At 34.9% G+C, this 24,227-nt stretch overlaps 4 protein-coding genes across 4 annotated transcripts; 2 read left to right on the top strand and 2 right to left on the bottom strand.

Annotated features, from left to right (window-relative positions):
- Positions 1–620: 620 nt before the first annotated feature.
- LOC122610551 (glutamate receptor 2.1-like) lies at positions 621–3,469 on the top strand. Its single transcript, XM_043783531.1, has 3 exons — positions 621–879; positions 2,339–2,461; positions 2,505–3,469. The coding sequence occupies exons 1-3, from the start codon at positions 621–623 to the stop codon at positions 3,467–3,469; spliced, it is 1,347 nt and encodes a 448-aa protein (XP_043639466.1).
- LOC122579998 (glutamate receptor 2.9-like) lies at positions 636–5,781 on the top strand. The gene is made up of 5 exons (XM_043752267.1): positions 636–879; positions 2,339–3,640; positions 3,752–4,064; positions 4,584–4,993; positions 5,125–5,781. Exons 2-5 carry the CDS (start codon positions 3,542–3,544, stop codon positions 5,683–5,685), a joined length of 1,383 nt encoding a protein of 460 aa, XP_043608202.1. The 5' UTR covers positions 636–879; positions 2,339–3,541; the 3' UTR covers positions 5,686–5,781.
- Positions 5,782–6,542: 761 nt separating this feature from the next.
- On the bottom strand, positions 6,543–14,968 carry LOC122579203 (ubiquitin carboxyl-terminal hydrolase MINDY-3). Its single transcript, XM_043751318.1, has 7 exons — positions 14,348–14,968; positions 10,841–10,919; positions 9,814–9,965; positions 9,487–9,610; positions 8,813–8,998; positions 7,890–7,961; positions 6,543–7,796 (listed from the first exon to the last, which is right to left on the bottom strand). Exons 1-7 carry the CDS (start codon positions 14,767–14,769, stop codon positions 6,984–6,986), a joined length of 1,848 nt encoding a protein of 615 aa, XP_043607253.1. The 5' UTR covers positions 14,770–14,968; the 3' UTR covers positions 6,543–6,983.
- A 5,127-nt stretch (positions 14,969–20,095) lies between these two features.
- On the bottom strand, positions 20,096–21,623 carry LOC122579066 (O-fucosyltransferase 23). The gene has a single exon (XM_043751155.1). It carries the CDS (start codon positions 21,613–21,615, stop codon positions 20,314–20,316), a length of 1,302 nt encoding a protein of 433 aa, XP_043607090.1. The 5' UTR covers positions 21,616–21,623; the 3' UTR covers positions 20,096–20,313.
- Between the last annotated feature and the right edge of the window lie 2,604 nt (positions 21,624–24,227).

Here is a 24,227-nt window from a genome sequence, read left to right as displayed (position 1 = left end):
AACTACGTACTATGCTAGAACTCGTACTATGCTAGAACTATCCAGAACTCGACTTAGACGAAGTACTTGAACATAAGTAACTCGTTAAAAGTTCAGATCTGTCTCACCCCACAAGGACTTACCTTAAATATGACTATCTTTTTTGTATTTTTCATCAATAGTTTGTGTTATATAGATGTATGAACTTATACACCGAACCTCCACAAGATTAATAGTATAGTAGTTGTAAAAAAAAATTAAAATTGGTATGTAGTACGTAGTTGAATGGTACGACCTTAAATTTCGAATATATAATGGGAAGAGATTGTGTTTTTGAAAAGAAATAAAAATTCTAATAAAATTGTTAAAAGACTTGTATTAGAGTTTCATACTTTATCTTTGCATTTTTAGAGCAATTTTTTAGCTTCCGCCACAACGGGTTATAATTAAAATCCTTGCTATAATTTATACTTTGCTGTTTGAAAATTCAAAATTGGTCTTAATATATAGATTACTTCATTTTATACATGTAATAAGTTGTAGCACTGAGCAGTCATATATATTAATAATATTTTTGCCCTCCATTTGGTAACATATTCTAGGTACAAAGATAAAGATATGTAACAAATCTGCAGGATTCTATGGGGAATCATCATGTGATAGTGTTACTTTTTACGATGATGATGATGATGATGGCATCGAATGGCGTCGAGAATGAGTTAAGAGAAGTAGGAATTGGGGTGATTCTTGATATGGATTCCAACGTTGGGAGGAGCACTCGGATTTGCATTTTAATGGCTCTTGAAGACTTTTATGGTGCACGACACAATAACTTCACCACCATCATTCACCCCCATTTCCGTGATTCCAAATTCGACAACTTCCGAGCTGCTTCTGCTGGTTTGTACCCTATCTTCATCAATATTAACCATTTTATAAGTATGTCAAACTATGAACTTGCTCCAAGTATTAGGCCTTCTGATTCTGATTCTAAGTATTCGCACTTAGAAATGTACTTGAGTAAACTTCCACAATTTTTTTAACGACATATTATTCTACTCCTACTCTCACATTACAGGAATGTCTAACAAATCTCTCGAAAAATCTTCTAATAATCCACCCCGTAAATATGCAAAGTGTGACTCGAACTTGAACTAGTTCGAGACTCCGAGGTTCTAATTAAAACTTCCAAGTGTGGGGGATTTTTCTGTCTTCATTATACTATCTATTACAAATTTATAGGTCTGACGTTCTCAAATATCCTTACTTTACACTAAGCTTATGTGAAACAAAACCAAAGTTCAATTTTGATTATGATTAAACATGCGTTATAATAACTAGATGTGTACCTGCGCAATGCGACGACTCTGGGCACAAGTGATTCCTTGGTTTAGAGGTAAGGGTTGCCTATTTTGGATGAGGTCCGAGATTCAAATCTTTGTTCACATGTTCTTGCTTTATTTACAATTGTTAATACTTGTAGTCTTCATCTGTGGGTCCATGTGGTCACATGATGGCGGTACCAATTGATCTATGATATATTGATAGTAGTTATAGATTATAGATAAAAGAAATACTAAATCGTTTGAATACATATTTGTTTAATGCCCTTGGGCACATAGCTTAGTTGGTTAAAAGAGGAAAAAATTTGCTCCTTACACAACATGAGGTTAGTTGTTCGATCTTGTGGCCAACACCAATTAACTGTCTTGCCATTCAACTGTGTTCTTTGCATTATTATTTAACCATTTAAAGGAATGCATTCGGTAAACAATACGTAGGCTTGGATTATATTGTACGACTGTCATGGATTTGGGTTTAGGTTGTTGGGTCGAAAATCTCTGATCTTAACCCCCACCCATTAAATGTTTCGGGTTTGAAATTTTTCTACCCTGACACACAACCTGTCAACCCGAACCCAACCCACTAACCTACAAAAAATAGGGTTGGCGGGTTGGTGAGTTGATGCGTTGATTTCAGGTCAAATGGGTTGTGGTTGGCGGATTTGTCGGTCAAATGGGTTGGTCGGTCGACCTATCAAAAGAATTAGATAAACTAGAATTATTTTAGGGTTGGCTACTCAACATGTTAACCCAATGGATGAACCTGAACCCAAACCCGGAAAAAATCAGGTTAGTGGGTTAGCGGGTTAGTGGGTTGTCGTGTCAAGTATTCACAACCCTAGCCCGATTTTTTAGGGTCGGTTTGAAGTTGCATTCAGGTTCGGTCGAGTATTCTCAAACCTAATTTGGCATCTTCGAGTAGGTCTAGATTGATGTTAAATTCTTACTGCAAGTATTTTGACATGTTCATTTTTTTATCAAACTTCTTGAATTGCTGTCTTAAACTTTGTGTGCAGCCATAGACCTTCGAAAAAACACGCAAGTTATTGCCTTTTTTGGACCCCAACAATCATCACAGGCACATTTTGTACTTGATATTGCGAATACATTCAAACTTCCGGTAATATCTCCTGCAACGAGTCCGTCTCTCTTCAAAACAAAACCCTTACTTCATTCGTATAGCACAAAATTCCTCGACACAAGCCGAACCTATAGCAGCTCTCATCAAGTCATTTGGTTGGACGGAAGTTGTGTTCGTTTTTGAAGATACTGATTTTGGAAGGGGACCAATTCCCTATTTATTCGATGCCATGGGAAACATTGGCACTCGAGTCAAGTATTGCACACTTTTGTCTCCTTCATCCTCGGATAATACACTTATGGAACAAGTCTACAAATTAAAGACCACGAAAACCCGAGTTTTTGTGGTGCACATGTTACCAGCTCTTGCTTCACGTTTTTTCAGGAAAGCATACGAACTTGGAATGATGGCTCCGGGATATGCATGGATCATAACAGATGTTCTTACTGGTTTCTTATCTCATTTGGATCCTCAAGATTTAGATTATATGCAAGGTGTACTAGGGGTAAAGCCTTATATACCACCATCCAACCATCTAACTAGCTTTGAGAGGAAATGGAGGACACGATTCCATAAAGAATACCCTAATATGCCGAGAATTGAGCTTGATATGTTTGGGATATGGTCTTATGATTCTATATCTGCATTAGCGGCCGCACTACAAAGAATTGAGAATGAACCAAGTACCAATACGAAGATACATGACTTGGCAGCCATTGAAATTTCGCAATTGGGATCCAAACTCCTTCCATTGATCCAAAACACGAGGATTAAAGGGTTAAGTGGCGATTTCCATGTTGTCAATGGACAATTACAAACTTCGGCTTACCAAATAGTGAATGTGATTGGAAATGGGGAGAAACATATTGGATTTTGGAATCCAATGACAGGACTATCAAAACAAACGAGAAACAATCAAAAACTAGATTACACCACTAGTAAAGATATACTTAAAGCCATCATATGGCCTGGTGATACTCCAAAAATCCCAGAAGGTTGGGACAATAAGAAACTACGAGTGGGAGTTCCAGCTTTAAGGGGGTTTGTGGAGTTCATGGAGGCCTAACGAGACCCTATAACAGATGTAGTTTATGCAAATGGATTTTGTATAGATGTTTTCTATGCAGTCATAGATGCAATGCGATATGCTGTAAAATACGAATTCATTCCCTATGAAAGTCCTGATGGCGAGAGCTCTGGAAATATCGATGATCTTGTTTATCAGATTGCGCTTGGGGTAATTAATTACCTAAATTCAATATATATATATATATATATATATTTGGATTTCAATGTAAACTCCTGATTAATGTTAATAATTTATTTTATCATTCTTGATATCTGATAGAAATTCGATATGGTGGTTGGGGATGTGGCTATCTTGTGGAACAGATCAAACTATGTTGACTTCACTTTGCCATTCTCGGAGCTTGGAGTTGGAATGCTTGTTCCAGTTAAGGATGAGGACAGAAAGAATGAATGGATTTTTATGAAACCCCTTGAAACAAAGCTATGGATAGCAATATGCATCTTTCTTATATACACTGGATTTGTTGTTTGGGTTTTAGAGCATCGTGTAAACATAGATTTTCGTGGCCCTCCTTATCAACAAGTCGGAAGGACCTTTTGGTTTATCTTCTCCACCCTTGTTTTTGCACACAGTAAGTCCCTATGGAATTACACGTTTAGTACTCAAGTTCAATCTATTCTATACATTATTTGTACATATTCAAGCTCTTAGATTAAAGCTATAGGTAATCATTACACCTGAAAATATGAAGAAACATGTGCATTATATCAAACCATCTCTAAGGTGGTCTAGTGAATAACACCCTAAAATCTTTAATAGAGGTCTTAGGTTTGAATTCCACTTGGTACAATCTTAGGGGTAGTCGGGGAAAGGTTCGGAAACAGCCACCGGACACCATGCTTAAGCTTGGTACATTTGAGTACAAACACAAAAAATCCATCTACAATGGATAACCTGAATAAGGAAAACTTCATCCGCTTTTTCTTATGTTAAGATTACTTCAGACATAAATTAAGCGTCTAAAACCTCAACATCAAAATTTCAAAAGTTGAACTACATCTTGAAAAAATTGAATCCGGCCCATGTGCTGCATTAGTTATTTCTGTGTGAGTAACCAAAGTGAAAATTAAGTTGGGAATATTTCTTGCAGGGGAGAAGATCATAAACAACCTATCTAGATTTGTGTTGATAGTGTGGCTACTTTTTGATCTAGTTCTAACCTCCAGCTACACAGCAAGCTTATCATCCATATTAACAACACAAGGTCTTCAACCAACTGTCACTAATATATATGAACTCATAGCAAAAGGAGAGTACGTAGGCTTCCAAGACGGTTCTTTTGTTGAGGGTATCTTAAAAAATATGGGGTTTCGTAGTGACAAGTTGAAGAAGTATCGCAGCTTCAAAGAGTATGAAAATGCCCTTTCTGATGGAAGTGAAAACAATGGAGTTTCTGCCATTGTTGATGGGATCCCTTATCTCAAGATGTTGCAGGCCAAAAATTGCAACAAGTACCTAATAGTGGGGGGTCAGATATACCACACTGCAGGCTTTGGTTTTGTAAGTATATATAACTTAAATCAAAAATTTTGAATCAGTTCAAATTTGCTTTCTTTTTTTATACAACTGGCCTTTTTCATTCGATCATTTTATGGGGAATAAGTTAAGATGTGCCTTTTTTTTATGAATAGGCATTACCAAAAGGATCACCACGAGTAGCTGAGTTCTCAAAAGCTATTTCAAAGGTGGTAGAAAGGGAAATGAGAAACATATTAGACAAGTGGTTTGGAAATGAAGCTTATTGCCCCGGGCAAAATGGCCAAGCTCAATCTTTTTATAAGCTGAAATGGGCTAGTTTTAAGGGTCTTTTTCTGATTGCCAGTTTGTCTTCAACATACGCATTGGTTGTATATATAGCAATGTTCTTGTATGAAAACAAGGAAATACTAGCCTCAGAGGGTTCAATACGCCAAAAGATGAACATGTTGAAGCAAAGGTTTTTTGAGGAGAAATATAAGAGATCCATTGGAACACAAAAAGTCGACTATAGTCATGATGTACCTGCTGAAGAGAACACGATGGACATCACACCGTCAATGCCAACTCAGACAATCATTGACGAGCCTCAAGATGAAGAAGTGTTAACAAATCTGACAAGCAATGTAGAACACCAAGGTGAAGGCAGGAGTATCTCGACACCTGATAGTGAGATTCATAGTACCTCGACACCTGATAGTGAGATTCAAATATGAACCAAGACATGCATGTATACTTAAAACAGTATGTTAAAGTGCAGTACTGAGGTTATTATTTCTTGTTTGAACTTAAAAGTTGTTGAAAATAATAGACCAGAATGTTGAAAAACTAATATGTTATTGATCACTATTCTTACAGGATTAAAAGCCCCGCAAATATAAAAATGCAGGTAGAGTCCGTTACAATAAATTCTTCCTGGCATCTCGGAGTTCTCGGAGGCCCTTCTCGAAAATCATACAACTACCCATTAGTAAGGTCTTAGACATTGGGGAAATCCACCAGTATTCGAATTTCACTTCCTACATTTACATACAGGAGTGGATTATTGGGAGATTTTCGAGCTCTGCCCAATTGGATGTCATACTCATGTCTTGAATGTTAAGTAACAACTATTAACTACTAACTCGCATTATCGTGCGGTTAAATCTTCACATTCTTGTCAAATCTTCACATTGGTATAGTGTAGTTTCTCAATCGATTAAACTGGAGATGGTATCTAAAAAATAGGAGAAATGAAATTAAAAATAAAAAGTAACAAAACAAAATGTTGAGCCCTAATTAAGATCCACATTAAACTCATTAAAATTATTTGGAGATGCTCTTACGGGCATCTCTATGATAAGTATCTAAAGCTTTATAGTGTAATTTGACCATGTCATTGCACGTCAGATTGGATATCCACTATGAACATCCAAATCTTTAAATAGGACTATGGATGTCAAAATTGATTACGAACTTAAGGATATCAGTATATTTAGACATCCGGTTTTGAACACCCTAGTATCAACCGGTGAGTTTAACTCTTGATGACTAATTTTGTGCTTAGAAAATGAAGACCTGCTTAAACATAAAATCGTAGAATCTTAAAATGGTATGCATAAAATTTTGAAAAGCAGATTCTTTTACAGTTAGTCCAACTTTAATCGGGACAACAATAACTAGACAGGCTAAGATAATTCACCAATAAGAATTCGAGCTACTAACACGAAAAAAGTTGCCACAAAAAAACCCAGAATTTTGAGAAATCGGCAGTTTAAAAATGAGTTTAAAAGGTAATCATAGGTCTATCACGCCTGAAGCAACATACAGCTATCAATGCATAAGTACAAGTCAACTCAGCTTTTTCAGCTTCAGATTTGCCACTAACATGAAGAAACTTTTAATGGCCCATCCCGTCTCGCAACTTGACAGTCCACATTATTGTACAGTCGCAACTAAGCAAATCATCTCCCCTCTATGTATATGTTTAATTTCTCTTGAAATTCGAAGCCAAACCCACACAATTGAAATTTCATCAAACTATGCTAGGTGGGTCCCCTTCCCAATTGCAAACGGCTCGAGCCCACCGCGTTCTAATGCAGTCCACCAGAGGAGCATGTTGAGTGCGCTCAGGTTTTGACACTTCAACCAGTGCATCTTTGCTCCCTGAACTATCAGCTCCCGAACTAGAGCCAGGTAGTGACACGTTAGCCATAAATTCTTCTGGGGTCCACCTTGGTGGAACTGAGACCCGCAACTTTGTAAGTCGTGGTCTTTGTACGGGAATCTCGCTTCCTGTCACTGATTTAGCAATCCCATTAAAATGATAAAGGTCGAAGACCTTTTTGCCCATCAAACCTGTCGAGTCCTTTAATCCTCCTAGACTTGTATCTAAATCCAAAAGCACTTGCCAGAACTCACTCCATACAATAAATCCCGAACCACAGAGATGGTTGACCTTTTCAGTAGGAAGATTCACTTTTGCATCTTTGAGAACTTGATGGAACCCTTCTACACTTATAAAACCACCACCACCACTTTGATCTTGTGCATCGAATGCTCTACGGATTGTCGTTTCTCTCCCTTCAAATTCATTTTCATCTTGAACGTGAGGATCGAGAGCAAATAGGATGGTGTAATGAGACTCGCTTCCCACAACCCAAATAGGCCACTTTGGGTATTTCAATGATTGTCCGACTTTACAATAGTTGAGGGATTCTAGTAAAGTAAGAAATCCAACTTCTACGGATCTTAGAATACCTTTAACAAACATGCCACCACCTAAGTCCATTTTTCCGTCAAAAACATTGGCAACGGCCATACCAGAAAGCAAAAGGTTGACAATTTCCTGATTATTAAAAGCTAAAAGTTAGGTGGAAACTCACAATTATGTTAATAAGAGCAAGAATTTAGATGACTGAAAGGACAGAGGTTCCAATACCTGCGAAGCATGCCCAAACGGAGCGGTAACTAAAGGTTGGGTTGGATCATCCCTATCATCTTGAACAGTATCCTGATGAATAAGAATTAAAAACTAATGAAAAACCAGAAACTTAAAATAGACTAGCCAAATCACTTTGTTCCACGTATTAAAAATGAGGTCGGAAAATGTGGATCGGGCAGGTACCGTTTCTTTTTAATTTAACATTCTATATCTGAGCCAATATAAAAAAAATCAACCAGATTCAGGGTGACTAACCCCGATCCTGCTCGTACAATCCTACGATCCTACCAGGCAAAACCTTGTGTCCTTGTCAAGTTTTGGTAAGATAGATGATAGATCGTAAGATAGAATGCCTATCCGATATATCAAATGGGGTTAACATTCTAGTTGACTTTTACACGGGATCGCAGGATCTAAAGGTAGAATTGAGAGAAAGCACAGCAATCTGATTGTGCAGATTGGCTTTAATATTTGCCTTATGAACCGTTTTTAATTTTGTCATAGCTAATTTTTATTTCAAATGAATTATACTACTAAAAAAGAGGAATAATGAATCAGATTTAGATCTCAGATATAAAAGTATAAACCACCACGGCAACCTCTTAGTATGATCTTAACAGCCTAGCCAAATTGACTTACCTTTCAGAAAAATGGATAGAAATTGCCACCTCTACAGGATATGGACAAGTGCAGATGTTTTAATGTTCGTTCAAGAGTTGCAACCCGCAACTAGTTAGTGAGTCTCATGAAAAACAGGTAAAGGACATTCCCAATGAGCCAAAACAGTTTAAATAGTTCCATCCCATATGGCTAGCCATATAATATAGCAGATACACGTTGGTATTGATAAATTGGAAAACACAAATCGGTCACAAGTGCATATTTTTTTCTTAAAAAAAATGATTCTTTTATTGACATACCAGTCCTCGAGAGAGCAAAGCAGACAGCAGAAATAGCAGTGCCCCCATACGACTACGAAATATTGGAATCATCTCTTCAAGTCTCTGCATTGCACTTGTGGGAGATGTGAATGTGCAAACTGTCAAAACTTTCTGAAGATCACTGCTGGATTCTATTGAAAGGCCTTCGAGAGATCTTGCAACATTCTGTTCGATTAAATATATTGATCAGAACTTGAGTATCATTAAAAAAGACCTACAAGATTGTATATGTACAAATCCGAACATAATACCTCGAGGCACAGATTTTGATGGACATATAAATGGGTCAATTCAGGTAATGTTTTATAAAAAACATATAACAGTATAAAATAAGCTCAAAACGAAATAGTCTGATAGATCAAACAAGTGAAAATCTCCCAAAGCATATCCTTAGTGCACAAAACCTCCATAATAATTACTCGTGTAATGAAAAACCTATATTATTATTAAAACATTATGATATTTGTCATCATAATCAACACAATTATTTATATATATTTACAAAAATTTAGGACAGCACATTTACCGGTTAAGCAGACTCGTCTGACTCATAAGAACTAATACCCACCCGACCCGCCAAATTTCTGACCTGTAAAAGACAACATCCTAGACCATAGTAAAAGTACCATTGTTTTACTCTAGCTTCACCTTACCTCATCTTTTGAGCTTTCATCTTTACCCTCAATCTCACAATCAAGAATCCTAAGAGATGCAATTGTCGCGCTGTTATTGTTTCCACATAGAAATAATATCTCACACATACTCCTCACCAAGGCTCTGCAAGTATAAACTTTTGTTAAAACATGTCAGTTTTAAAAAGCCAAAAACTACCAATAACCTCATCAGTAAGTCAATAATCCCACCCCAATTGCATTAACCATAATTCTCATTATCTGTCCCTTCTTTTTGAGCATCATCATTGGCGTAAAGGTTTTTCTATGCACACCCTCATGAATAAGAATATAAGAACAAATGATCACCTCGATTTTGTTTCTTCAGTTAGGGACCCAAAGATATTTGACACGGGATCTTGAGTATCCTGCAATCTTCTTGAAACTGATTTCAATGGTGAATTTGGCAATGCTTTAACTAGCTCTTGTGGGAAAAACAAGAGGTATTTAAGAACAAATGCCTGCATAAGGAAACAAATTTAACTGTGAAGAGAGGTCAATGGCATCTACCAATATTTTTATTTGTATTAATATAGCATGTCAGCATCAATATGTTAAATCACATTGAAAAGTTTTTTGGTTGCACCAAATTTAGTCTTTATCTGATAGTAACCTTTCTTTCAAACAATATTAGTAGAATACTGAACAAATGATTATTATACACATAGTAAACAAAAGGGGTGTCACAATCTGTATACCAAATTACCAATGCTAGAAAATTACTTCCATAGTTCCATCTATAAAATCCTTTATACCAATTTTAACCTAGGGTGTGCCAAACTTGGCCCGGACCGATATAATCATATAACCATGATGCCGCTAGATCAGAATCACCTTTGTTTCATTTCTCGGTTCCATTTTCTGTCAGAACAGTTCTTTGTTTTTTTTCTTCCTAAAAACAGTTCTTGATTCAACCCAGTCTAGTTTAAATCTAACTAGTCTCTTTCAAATTCAAAACAACATCACTGCAGGTACGAAGCTTGATTCTTCAAACCAAACCCATATATACCATATATTTGCCTATTCGGTACAAGGTCAAGTTAGAAACTAAACGCGCACGATTATTGGTAGGTTCAGGTTTCAGTTCCTTTGTATTTTATTATTATATCTGATGCACACCTATAGCTATAATTACTAATGAACTTATTGAACAGAGGATTTCCGCATTTTACTGTTAAGAAGTTCAAGGAACCTTTATGGACTTAAAACAGTAGCTAAGAATAAGAGACAGTGATCAACTTTACTCCAATTAAAGTGGTATAAATTATGTGTTCCTGTATTGCACTCTACAAACAAAGGTTAACAAAAAGAGGTACCGAGAGATCAATAAATTTACTTGTATAGCTGCTAATACACCACATGGACCACCTTCATGCTGAACCAAGCCCATTGATGTTTCCTCATCAGGACTAAACCTACAAGGAATAAGAAAGGGGCAAGGTTTTAGATAGCATTCCTTTTGAAATAATTATCACAAAATATCACAACTTATATCGAGAATATGCGACCAGTAAGACTATTGCTTTCCATGAACTTATAATCGTGACAATCCTCTAGTAAAGAATCCAAGTTATATATGATGTGACAACAACTAGCAGACACTTTCCACAAATAATAATACAGATTCGCCAGAACGCCAGTTGTGGACCACCCGGATTCCCATCAACCAAGTTGGCAACATATAGCCTTTCAAGCAAGAAACCAGATTTATATTTATAAGTAAATAACTAATCATCCTTTTCACTTCATGGGCCTCATAAAATCTATATCTAGCCTCATAAAAAAATGTCTATCTTAAACTAATACAATTTAGCACAATTACAACAGTAGCTAGAGATACATGCATAACAGTATATAAGATACTGACAATACTCCGTTTAGCAGCATAGAGAATTCACTTAGCTATCCTATCATCCTCTCATCAACAATAATGTAATGCAAGAATACGATAATAAACAATAGCATATAAAAATAAATTGCATCTTATGACCATCCTTGTGAAAGATGCATACTATCCTGACCATCTTTAATAGATCCCACTAGCTAAACAAGCATCATATTAAAAAGCTCCAGTAACAGCTTTTAACCAGTTTTTCTGTCAAATATCTATCTTTATTGCATAAAAAACAAACCATACGATTAACCTTTTGACGTACAACTTATAAAACCTCCAAATATCAGTTAAATATGATCTTTTAGCACCCAACAACAGATCCTTGCAAAAGTGCCAATCTTCAGCAAAATTTTGAATTTTCGATTAGGACTATAAGCTTTGTAGCTCAAAAGCCTCCGAACATTTAACATGCACAATTAATCTTTAAAGTTTATAATACAAAAATGTCGCTGATAGTGTCACACACTCACACCCCAGATCTTCATGTCCAGAATTGTGAGGCAGATGTCATAGAGATGTCTAATACGCACCTATTGGACCAACAATGAACCATTTACCAAAAGAACCCCTAAGGCCCCAGACATCTTTAAGAATGGCTACATTTATCCTCAAATTTGAAGGTTATTTTCATAAAGCATTATTAAGGGTACTATTGGGTCCGTAGTAAGCTGGATGTACATAAACGTAGAAGGTTCATAATACCTAGAATGATCTCATAGCATCATCAAAGGATAGGAGCCTCCTATAAAACTTTTCAACCATTTCAGAGCTGGTGCTTAAAGCCAGTTGTATTAGTTACAAGAAAGAAAATAAAGCAATGGAAGGTCTAAAAAATGTATACTTTATTAACTCTTGTGGCAGACACACATACAAAAAACCTTAATTTTTCCAGATGTATCTCTAAGTGCATCAATAATGTTTCAGCAAAGTCTTCCTGGAACATTGACTTTTTGAAAATACATAAAAGCAAACTGGCATAAAATAGACATGCAGATTTCGATTAGAATACATACATAAAATAAAATTGATTGTTTAATATGCTATGTAGTCGATTTCGGTGGTATACCAGTGGTATACCGGTGGTATTTCGGTTTTCGGTCCTCCACTGGTATACCGGTATAGATTTTTGTCTACAATTTCGGTACCGAGATTTTCGGTGAAATTTACCGAAATCTCACTGAAATCGGTCAAATTTCGGTCCAAATTTCGGTGGTATTTCGGTGGTATACCAGTTTTTCAGTTTTTTTTGTTTTTTAATTAAATTATTTTTGTCCAAACTAAAAAACAACATAAGAAACACTAAAATTTTGAAGTACTAACACTACTCTATCAAATATTGACACTTTTAAGCTTGACTTTGATATTTAGATTGAGTATTAACTTAATATACTTGCTTTTTGTGTGTATAATTGCAATCTTTTTGGTATATATATAATATTATATAACATTTTTCATAATATTACGATTACCGAGATACCACCGAAATACCACTGAAATAACCGATATTTCAAATACTAGTCCTTGACCGAAACACCGAAATTTTGGTCCTTAACTACTTAGTTAATATGACTAACCTACATTAACAAGCTTTTGATCACCCTATAGATTCTGATTATGAATCATCAGTTTAATAGTCATATTGAAGAACTGAAACTCGTGTGACCAAAAATTTAGTTGTCCACATAAATGAAACATCTTCCTGCAACATATTACAATGGCTGCTTTTAAAGCTTTCATCTGAACATAGGCTTATGTTAACATCAATAATCTAATAAAAGGTTCCTTCTTTAGGCCACACGGACTGCATCGATGACCAAGAGGTACCAGGCGGGGAACACCCCCCTCCCCCCTAATGCCGTACCGTACTACAGTGCGGGACGGGACGGAGGTGGTGACCATGGTCTCGTTAACTGTCTATACCCTATCTCGTTTCTCTCAATTTTATTTACTTTTATTTTTTAAACTGAAAAAATTCAAAAAAAAAGAAAAAGGTAAAGGATGAGGCAGGGAAAGGGGAAAGGCATTCTTGTACGAGGGAAGGGATGGGATGGGTTGAGGGAGAGTGTGAAAGTGGGTGACGGGAAGTTATATAAAAGTTATCCTTCTCAAACTTTATTTGCTTCCTATAAGAGAGGCAGAGGCCCATTTGAAAAGCATCACTCACAAGCAAGAACATTGCCTAAGTGTCTAAGAGAACCAACCCTCTATGGCCTAGAAAGTGGCCAACTCAACCCTGTTCCTAAGGCAAGCAAACGCCATGCATTCATGCGGAACTTATGAATATCCAACAAGAAGATTCTTCAGGGCCCTCCACTTCCACCAAATGAGATCACAAAAGTTATACAAGTATTTTATGATCGGATATAACCCTATGTGAGCATGTCCCTACTCAATGCTAACTTGTACTTAAGAAGAAGTTCACATTATTCCTTCATATTAGAAATAATCAAATTAGTTAGTGTGCCAATTTTCCAACTTTAAAACTTTTCTCTTCCCAGGCAGCTTAATTTCCAAACCTATCTGGCAGTTAAATTTCTATCAGGTAATGATGCCATAAACCTTGCACACTCTATTATCCATCCACAAAAAAATACCTCCACCAATTGGGCAATATCAACTAGACATTAATCAAATTACTCTGACAGATAGTTGACATGAGAGCAATACTAGGGATCTAACATATGCAGCTCATAAACAAGGCTACCCATAGCATCATATAGCTGTAAAACATCAATTAATCATAGCAACCTGTGTTTAGAGGCAAATTTCCATATTTAATCCTCAACTAATAGATGTCATGCTCAATAAGGTCAGGGGTGATTTAAAGCAATCTAAACACAATATAAACTATCCCTACCGATAGGTAAACAATCAAACAGTATACAAATCAATTTGCAGTACAATACCTATGAAACCAATATATAGATAAGAAAACAGTAAAATATATACCTAATCCCCTGATTACTCCATTGTGCAAGAATGCCCTTGCTAACCTCATTCCCAAACACCATCGAAAACAACTTCTCGGCTTCCTCCACCGACAACTCTTCCCCCAAACTCCTCTTTTTCTCTTCCGGCTCCACTCGCTTTTCCGCCTTCTTCGTCTCCGAAACCGCAACATTTTTCACCACACTACCACTTCCACTACCACTACTACTACTAGTACCAACATTCACATCCCTAGCAGCCGATACCGAAGCCGCCATCATTCGTTTCTCGGCAGCGGCAGCCATCAACTCCCTCTGCAACCTCCGCGGCGACACGTCATCCGCCGCCGCGGCAGGAGTATCTTTACTCCGTTTCGGCTCCGGCGATTCCCCTTGCATACTCATCCGTAACGCCTTTTGCAGATCATCTTCCACATCCTCCATTATCAATTATCAAATTCAGTAACTTTTTCTTTAATTTTTCTTAACCAGATCTCCTACAGTTTACGAAATCGAACTATAGATACAGAATTTATGTACGTATAGGTATATGTACCTATAATTCCAGATAGAAATCAAAATCAAGATCAAAAAGCCCTAATTTTTTTGGGGGTTTTTAAATTTTTTAAATTTTAATTTAATTATTAAATTAGACCTAATTTATACTTGTAACTAACATGAGTCTGTTCTATTCTGTTCAGTTGTGGGGACCAACGACGTCGGATTGGATGGATGACTTTAAAGTGAGTGTATGTCTTTTAAAAGACGGTTTTGTCCTTGGGAAGTGCAGCAGAGCTGTGTTGGGATGAGAAGGCGTTTTGGTCATTTGGAAAATTGGGATTTTATTTTTATATGATTGAAGATAATATACTTTACTTGTGTAAAGGAAAAACGACATAGCGATGTAGTAAGAAAATCTTTTTGGTCTTTATGGGTGTGTGAAAAATATTTATGGTGCTTTTGGTTCAAATGATGGTTTTCGAAGATATAAAATCTTTTAACAGAATTAAAATTCGAAAAAAATGAAATTGACGAAATGCTTTTAATTTTTTAAAAATTAAATGGGTGTGCGCATGTTGCGACGGTACCTATAAAAAAAATAGTGGTTAAATTGTAAATTTGTACCAAATTTATGTGTGTTTAGTGGTGGCAGGAAAGAATGGGTGAATAAGGAGGCCACTTTTGATTGTGTATAGTGGTATTTTGGAAAGAAAAAAAAATTTGTTGAATTTTAAGAGATTCGGTTTATATTATAAGGAGGTATAGATTAAGTGATGGAAGGAATGAAATTCCTTTATCCATTCCCAAATAATGGAGATTCCATCAAATAATAAAATATTTACATTTTTACAGAATGAGATTCTCCTTTTTTGAACAACCAAACGAATTAAAGAATAAAATTCAACCCAATTCTATCAAATTATATGAACCAAACGCGAATTTAGAATTTTATACTATTAAACAATTTAATATATAGTTTTTTTTTTTCATTCTAAATGTCCTATTCTAATTTTATTTTAATTTTTTAAGGGGCTTATTTAACTATATTATAAATATTTCTTTTGTATTATGTAGTTGTTTATAAAAATTATATCAATAAAAGTATAATTAAATCCTATTTATTGTTACTTTTATATCAAATCTTTATCTTTATACTAAATAAAAGAACATTGTTGTGACATAATCATTTAATAAACTTGCTTATTTGTCACTTTCAAAAATTTTCTTAAAGCTTAGTTCTTTTTTATTTAATTTATTTATGATGTCACAAATATTTTCCTTCTTAAAATTTATTTCATTTTTATTTTTGTTATTTTATGATGTTATTTTTTTAAACAAAATGTTTTTATTTTCTTTCCAAAACTCTAATAATTTATACATAGTCTTTTAATTTTCATCATCTAAATAATTTTCTCATAATATATTTATAAATTATCCGTATATTATGCGGGTTAGTAAACCAATTATAGAGACTATTATTTTGAGGTTATGAGTACCATTAGACTGTCGCAACTTAAGTAACGAAAATAGGTTTTTATAACACTTTTATTAATATGTCCGGATTGAATCCGGGTTAATTAGCTAGTGTTATATAACATAAACAAAAATATTTACGTTTAAACTGAAAGAAATATAATCAAAAACACGAAACTAAACATTTAAGAAATCGTTAATAAATATAAAATAATACATAACATGTTTTATACGAGTAAATACATTTCTTAGAAGCAAAACATACTTGATAGAAGAAAATGATACGGGTGTACTAATGCTACATGTTTAGGGGTGTCAATGGCTTTGGGTTGACAAGTTAAATAAATCTAATTTAAACCCAAGTTGATACCAAAATCAAGTTAAAACTCTCAATTGAATCCTTTAACTCATCAACAAAGGCCTTTAACAAAGTACTAGATGCCGAAATAGTACGATTACAATTACAATTATACTATCTACGACCAAAATGATAGCAAGCGACATAGTCCTAAATATACTTCTGGGAACCCCAAGGGCGAGGATTGAAGTAAATATATGTGTTGTTATTATATGTGAAATAGGTTTACCTACACAGTAAATATAGCTATATGATAGAATCAATTGTGTGCAAAAAAGCTAGTTCTAAAAGTGTTTTTGTTGTCCTAAATTACCGTACCATGATCACATAACCCTTTTTTGTCCTAGGAATCCAGTACAAGCCAGCTTCCAAGTTTTTTTTTTTTTCCTCCAAGTTATAGTCGATTATAAAGCCTTGGTTATTTCATGGGTGGGAAACAGTGTCACTAGTCACTACCCTGTTCATGGCATGATTAGATATCGTTGGATTGAGTTAGACGTCAGTGAGCGTATACGTGCTACCATAGTGACACTTGTCATTAGTATCTAATTAGTTGAGATAATTTGAACAACAAATTTGGAAGTTTTAAGCTAAGAAAAAGCATTCAGTTTGAACTATCTATACTACTATATAAAAATTATACCCCTATGTTGAAAAGTTTATAATTTTGGGACATGCAAAATTACCATTTTACCCTTAATTAATTAACTTACACAACCATTCCATAATCTTTTAAAAGATTTTCACTATCCCTAAAAATAAAACATCTTTGTATCAATTACCAACACCACTTGACGCCGACGCCACCACATCGAAACTAATGTTATCGCCGCTGCATTGCGCGGGTACTATGCTCGTCTATATTATATTATAAAGCAAATAGGTTTCAACTTTCAATTTCAACAATGTACACATGATAATACATAATGTATCATACATCAATGCCTACAACTTTCTCTCCTCTCCATAAATCATATTATTCATCTAATTCTTTCAAAATCTTTTATCTCAAAAACCATAAATCGATAAATTATAAAAATTATATGGGTGTTCTCAAAATTTCATGCTTTTTCATTAGAGATGTCATTCAATATACTTTCGATGAATTTTTAAATCCGAGGGCAGAGCCCGTACAGCTAAGAAATTTGGCTATGACACTTTATGGCATATCACCTTCTATGACCTATCATACTCTATGGCATATCACCCTCACCATCTCACCGCCGCAATGCATGGGTACTTGCTCTCGTAAATAAAAATGCACATTTGCTTGTGAGGATTGAAACATGTTAGCAGTATCTTGCCTTTATAACGAGCAGTGCACATGAGGTTTTGTCATTAGATATGATTATACTAGCTAATGGTTTTCTTATACTAATTAGTGAGTGTGGGAACGGGTCATAATGGGTAATTTTGTGACTTTGTCTATCTTTTTGTTACCCATTCGGTTGAGTATGCCGGAGAATCAATGGTCTATTGTTATCTTTTTCGAAACAATGTGATATCATAGAGTTGACATTTGGGTATTACTGTATTTGAGAAAGTTGTAGGTTGAGGCTATATATATATGGCACTATGGGTCTAATAATTTAAGCATGTAATCAAATAACTTGTAGTAGCATTTTAGTTTTTGAGAATGCTTTATTTTTGGATTATAATTTTTAGTTTTGTTTAGCATGTTGGACCTCTATTATGTGTCTAGCAAGAATCATGTGTCAATTTACTGTATTTACTTATTTTAGTTACCAAGTTGCTGCTTCACGAGTTGCACATGTATCATTTGTATGATCATCTTTTGCCACCCGTTATTTCCCAAATTCACCTCCCCGAAAAGGCGGCTTAGTCGCCCTAATTGCCTTAAATCGTCTTAATTAAGGGATGTATTTACGAGAAAATAAGCAGACAATATTACCCACCTTATTCGCTTCTTGGGTTTGTCAAGAACTACAAGAATTTAAAATAACTTGAGAAGAGGAGTTAGAGCTTCTTTTTAAAGGAGTGGACTTGTACCATAGGACACCATCTCATTGTGTTAGAAGTCTTTCAAAAATCTTAGAGTGAGGCTACTCTCAAATTGCCATCAACATTACACTTTTTTTTTTTTTAAGAATAGCAACATATTGTTAATTTCATAAACAATAACAACAATTGACAATTGACAAGAAATCAATAACACTCTATTAGCTGGATTTCTTTAAAAAGGTGGGTATTTTTTTTTACCAACATGCTTTGGAAAAAAAGGAAAGAAAAGCTAGCCAGCGACAAGGTTGCGGGGGCGTCATAGGTGGGTCGTCCCACTCCATTTACACTCACTGTTTATTAATAAGTTAGATGGATTTGGTCTTAAAGTCTTGTGTGGTCATTGTCAAAAGCATCATTGTTTAGAGCGTGCAAGAATAAAAAAAATTAAAACACCATGTATACGAACAAATCTATTCAAATTGATTAGTACGTTTTAAAGTGTGTTCGTAGTTGATTAGTTAAGTCTAATACACGTTAACCACTGGCTTAAACCCCAGTGGCCAGGGGTGTTTACACTTCCCACTATGTGGAGCCCCGGTGAGTTTTCTCCTAAAGTTGTGGGATCGAGCCTTGGCTAACACAATCTTTGGGTTTCCCATCTAGGAATTTTCCACAAGGAGAGGGCTGAGAGACTGCAGCTTATGCTCAGCATCTCGCGAGGTCCAATGATAGTTGGTTAAAATTGCCTCCAGCCACGTCTGAGTCGAAATACACCTTTCAAAAAAGTCTAATACACGCGACTATCGTGAATTCTTCTAGTGAGAGATTTTGAAGTTTCTTTTACGGGAGGCCGAAGGCACGGGGAAAAAAAAACTAATCACGGGGACTAAAGTCACGAGACCTAAAAATAATATAACATTTTCTTTCTTCCAAACAAGTTATGAATAAAACAGTAATACTGAACCGCCATGAGTACTTTCAACATCAATAATACTACAAATAGCCTTGTATAAACGGCAGAAACAAACATATATGACATTATACACGGCAACAATACTAAGATTCTGCATGAATATTCGTTCGATACAATCTATAAACAGCATCAAAATTGTTCACGGTGCTGAATCTTTAGTGCAAATTTTTAGGCCTTTAAAAGTGACACGATTCACGGGTCAGTAACAAAAGGCATTCAGGTAAAAGTACATGTCAAAATAAAGAGTTATAACTTGGCCCATGAATCGTCTCAATCAAGTAAACTTTTGTACCCAACTCAAATCCAATATTGTCATCATTTGAAAAAAAATTACTAGTACATATTTTATAAGTCTATGAAATAGTGACTCGTTAAGATTACTTTAATTGGTTTAAATCACCACCATTACTTATTTAAGTATGATACAAAACAATGAACAAGTAGGCAATATTAACAAAAAAAACTAGAGGAATTAGACAAGTTATACGACTCTAAAGTAAAAATTTCAAAACAAAAGAACATGGAAATTTGCATTTGATTTACAAATTGGATAATAACATAAAGTACTCAATGAATAGGGTTCTTTTACAAGCTAACATATTAACAAAAATGAATATTTGAACAGGACTAAAAGAATTCGAGTGAACTAATATTTTTGAGTGGAAGTATGTGTGATTGTGTGAATGTGGCCACTTTGATTATAAGAAAAAAAAAATAACACTCAACAAGAGACACTATTCGAACCATAACTAATTGCTTGTAAACTTGAATCCGAAAAATTTGTCATCCATGGTCGCGGACCACTGGATTCCCCTTCTAAGTTATAAGCATACGAAGGCCACCTTCCTTCGATCCCACACGCATTAGAAATGCCCGATTTGATCATCTTTTGTGATCTCTCGAGGACCAAAAGACTAGAAAATGTGGAATAACTATTGCCCACAAACACATCCGCCCTCAAGCAAACTTCATAGTCTATTGCTGCTTGGATTAGATACGGATGTTGCTTGTATATATCGACTACACCTAGTCCTTTCTTATCAACCGGATGCATACCTTCTTTCCAACCATTTAAAACGGAATTTCCTTCAAGAAGTTCATTAGCCACGGCTAGGTAAAGAACTGTTGGCGGTCTTAGGGCTGCAATATTTGCCACTCTAGTTATGATTTCCTCTTTACTACTACAAATGTCGGATAAGTTTGATCTTTGTTCACGCTTTTTACAATGTATCATCCAATCTTTCTCAATTCTCATATGAATTGCAACATATGGTGTTTGATAGGATGTAACACTATTTACTTCATTTCCAAACTCTCTAATCTTTGACACAACCTTATTCGCTTCTTGAGAAATTTCGCCTACTAATACTAAACATTCAAACACCTTAGCATAATCGCTAACCGGCCAATGATCATGCCATAGAAACGGATTCTTCCCAACTACACGAATAGTCTCATATAAATCGTAATCTTCTTTACTAAACTCTTTCAATTGATCAAAATCTTTTTCAATAGTCCATCTCCTACCACTCCCTTTTTGAAGCTCAAATACATCACTTTGATTCCTAACATTAGAATATTGACTCAAATGCACAAAACCATCACAAAGAGAATTAAACTTCTCATAGTCGAAAACCTTATCAAACGAAATAGGCTCTAATTTATCGATTTCTTTGTAAAATAAAGATGCACTTAAACTAGGCATTAAAAGGGATCTATTTAACATCCTTGCAGTTAAACAAGCTCTTGCAAAAGCAATCTTCTGATTATTTAACCCCCATACAATTTGTGGCACCTCTAAGAACTTCTTTCTTACATTTTCCGGTTTCAAAAGGGCCATTTCGTAGTTTTTGGATCCATCAAGGGTGAATAAGTTGGGAAGTAATATAGTTTTTATGATCAAAACTATAACAAGCATAAATAAACATTTGGAAACCAAATAATTCACATGAAACTTATATAATCTCATATATTTCAACTTTAACAAGTCTTTGAAAGTACTAAACTTAAATACCCATATCATTTCACTTCATTAAAATGCAAAAAAAAAAAAAAAAAAAAAGAGGGAGCTTTAAACCATAGTATCACAATCTTTTAAATAATATGTATAAACAAAGGAGACAATATCTAACCTGAAAACTATGTCAAGATCGCCAAATTCGACGAAAATCGACCCGATTACGATATATATAGGATGAATGGTATTCAATATGATGAAAACTTATAGGATCAACATAGAATTGTAAAGAATTTTGGGAAGAAAAGGAAAGGGAAAACAGAGGATCTGTTAGACAGGGGAGGAGAAAAAACAAAAAATTGGAAGGTATGGAGACCAAAAGATAAAAATTCTTTGAGTAGAAAGCAATGCAAAAATATTATATTCATATTTCATAATATTATTTAAAGCCATCACGTTCTTGCCAACCTGTTTAGTGCAACAACTTTTTTTTAATGTGTTTATATATACATGTTTAATAAAATATATATAAAGTATTACAATTTGAGTGTAACATGAACTATTATGAAAACAAAATTCTACAGATAAGACTAAATAATTGATATTGATTGATATTTGTTATTTTTGATAATAATATAAAAATGCAATTTGGTAGAGAAGAATTAGTCAAAGTTGACAAAGATTACGCGTGTTATCTCGGTGGTTTGAAAGCCTATAAATATTCCGTAATTTCGAGCCAAGAGATTGGGAATTATAAATAGCTTAGATTAATTTAGTTAACTTCACCTTAATAATATATTGGTGTATATTATTTCCTTTTCATATGCATATGAAAAATCTAATCCTAACCAAAGTAAAATCGGTTTGAAAAATTGAACCCTGGCCTATAACCTGACAACTCGAACAACTCTGATTAGAAATTAGTAGTTCAGTTGACGAGTTGATTTTGAATCAAATATGCCAAGCAGGTTGCAAATAATTTTAAGTAAAATAAATAAGATTCGTATGTTATTTTCGATCAATTAGGTTGGTGGATTGACTAATTTAATAAATTATATATTTAAAATATTTTTAGATTGTCAAATTGACTTGTTAACACAAATGGAATACCCAAATTTATAGTCTTTTTATGATGATGATATGTAAAGAAACATTAAAATGGACAAAGATACATGAGAAATCGAGCATTAATTTGGAGACTTCCAACACAAACCCCACTGATATATCTAATCCATTGAGTGCGTGACATTGACAATATGAGTTTTTGCTTTTCAAAATTTCTTCTGAATTTGTTACTATGAAACATGTATATTAGAGTATTAGGTTTACAAGTTGGGTTACTCAATCATATTTCAATATATATGTTTTGAAATTAATGTAAAAAACTAGAAGTAAAGTGTTCTTATTCATGTGCATTTTAGCATATATATAGTGAGCGTGGGCGGGTGTGAATGAAGTGATCTAACTAACAAAATTATATAAAGAAGAAAATTAAATTTAATGAAGTGTAGCACTAGGCTAATACTACCTTGTTGAGGTACATTTAACTAGAAGTTACCTTCACTAATTCAAGCTAAGAGGTCCCCCACCCTCAACTTCACTTTTTCTTTTTCAAGCTAACTGGTCCCTCACCCTCCCAACACTAACACACACAATATAATGTAAGGAAATGAATTGTGGTAATGTCAAAACATTATTGATTTCTTGTCATTAGTTGTCAAGTTAATTTTTGAAGATGCGCTGGTGTCATTTTCTATTTATAGGGTCAGAGACCGTCAACGCCAAATAAACGGGGGTTGGTAATTGTTTTTTTTTTTTTTTCTTTTTACGTATAAGCGGGACTCCGATAGAATTGATGACACCAGCATAAACCATCAGGGTGCAAGTGCTTCGGGGCGAATCAAGTTGGAGCTTTGGTGTCAACCGATGCGAGTGCCAACGTGAGTGGGCTTACCATTTATGGTGAACATATGAGGTGAAACAATTATTCTTGAGTTTTTTTTTTCTTTACTCGATTAACTACTAGATAGGATTAAAATAAAATAAAATTAGTTTATTTTTTATCTCGTGTACAAGGTTCAAGATGATATAAGAGCTTTTATATTATATTACTAGATGAATGTCTGCACGATGCAACAGTGATGATGGTAACGACGAAGATGTGCCAACAGAGGCAGTGGTGGCGGTGATGTGCGGCGGTGACGGTGGTGGTGGCGTGGTGGTGAATGTAAAGTAATTGATGTAAGAAGAGTTAGTATGGTTTTTAAGGGTTGGAGGATGTAATTTTTTCATAAAGGTATTATAGGTAAATAGGTGAAGATATTTTAATTATTGAATAACGAAGAAGGATGATATGTTCATTTCAAAATCTTAATTACTTAAAGGGGGGGAGAGTAGTTTGCTTTATAGAGACTAGACGGATGCCCGCGTGATGCAGCGGTGATGGTGGTTGCGACGACGGTATGGCAATGGCGACAGTGGTGGTGGCGATGTGCGACGGCGGCGACGGTGGTTGTTGGTGACGTGATAGTGATTGTAAATTAATTGATTTGAGATGGGTTAATATGGTTATTTAGGGGTTAGTAAATTAGTAAATAAATAAGAGAGGTAATATGGTCATTTCAAAATCTTAATTACCTAAAGGGAGAGGGGTAGTTTGCTTTATCTTAATATATACT

The sequence above is a fragment of the Erigeron canadensis genome, chromosome 8 (assembly GCF_010389155.1).
Source record: "Erigeron canadensis isolate Cc75 chromosome 8, C_canadensis_v1, whole genome shotgun sequence".
In the NCBI taxonomy this organism is placed as follows: Eukaryota; Viridiplantae; Streptophyta; class Magnoliopsida; order Asterales; family Asteraceae; genus Erigeron; species Erigeron canadensis.
The sequence above is the reverse complement of the archived record's forward strand: the minus strand, read 5'-3'. Positions and strand labels throughout refer to the sequence as shown.

Excerpts from the sequence above, each read along its gene's own strand:
- LOC122610551 (XM_043783531.1), top strand. The coding sequence starts at position 621 with ATGGGGAATCATCATGTGATAGTGTTACTTTTTACGATGATGATGATG. Across the intron at positions 880-2,338 it reads CTTCCGAGCTGCTTCTGCTG|CCATAGACCTTCGAAAAAAC; the intron begins GTTTGTACCCTA and ends CTTTGTGTGCAG. Across the intron at positions 2,462-2,504 it reads GGTAATATCTCCTGCAACGA|CACAAAATTCCTCGACACAA; the intron begins GTCCGTCTCTCT and ends TCATTCGTATAG.
- LOC122579066 (XM_043751155.1), bottom strand. The coding sequence starts at position 21,615 with ATGATATGGGTATTTAAGTTTAGTACTTTCAAAGACTTGTTAAAGTTG.
- LOC122579998 (XM_043752267.1), top strand. The coding sequence starts at position 3,542 with ATGCGATATGCTGTAAAATACGAATTCATTCCCTATGAAAGTCCTGAT. Across the intron at positions 4,065-4,583 it reads CACCCTTGTTTTTGCACACA|GGGAGAAGATCATAAACAAC; the intron begins GTAAGTCCCTAT and ends TATTTCTTGCAG. Across the intron at positions 4,994-5,124 it reads ACACTGCAGGCTTTGGTTTT|GCATTACCAAAAGGATCACC; the intron begins GTAAGTATATAT and ends TTTTATGAATAG.
- LOC122579203 (XM_043751318.1), bottom strand. The coding sequence starts at position 14,769 with ATGGAGGATGTGGAAGATGATCTGCAAAAGGCGTTACGGATGAGTATG. Across the intron at positions 8,999-9,486 it reads ATGAAAGCTCAAAAGATGAG|AATGTTGCAAGATCTCTCGA; the intron begins GTAAGGTGAAGC and ends TTAATCGAACAG. Across the intron at positions 7,797-7,889 it reads CGTTTGGGCATGCTTCGCAG|GAAATTGTCAACCTTTTGCT; the intron begins GTATTGGAACCT and ends TTTAATAATCAG.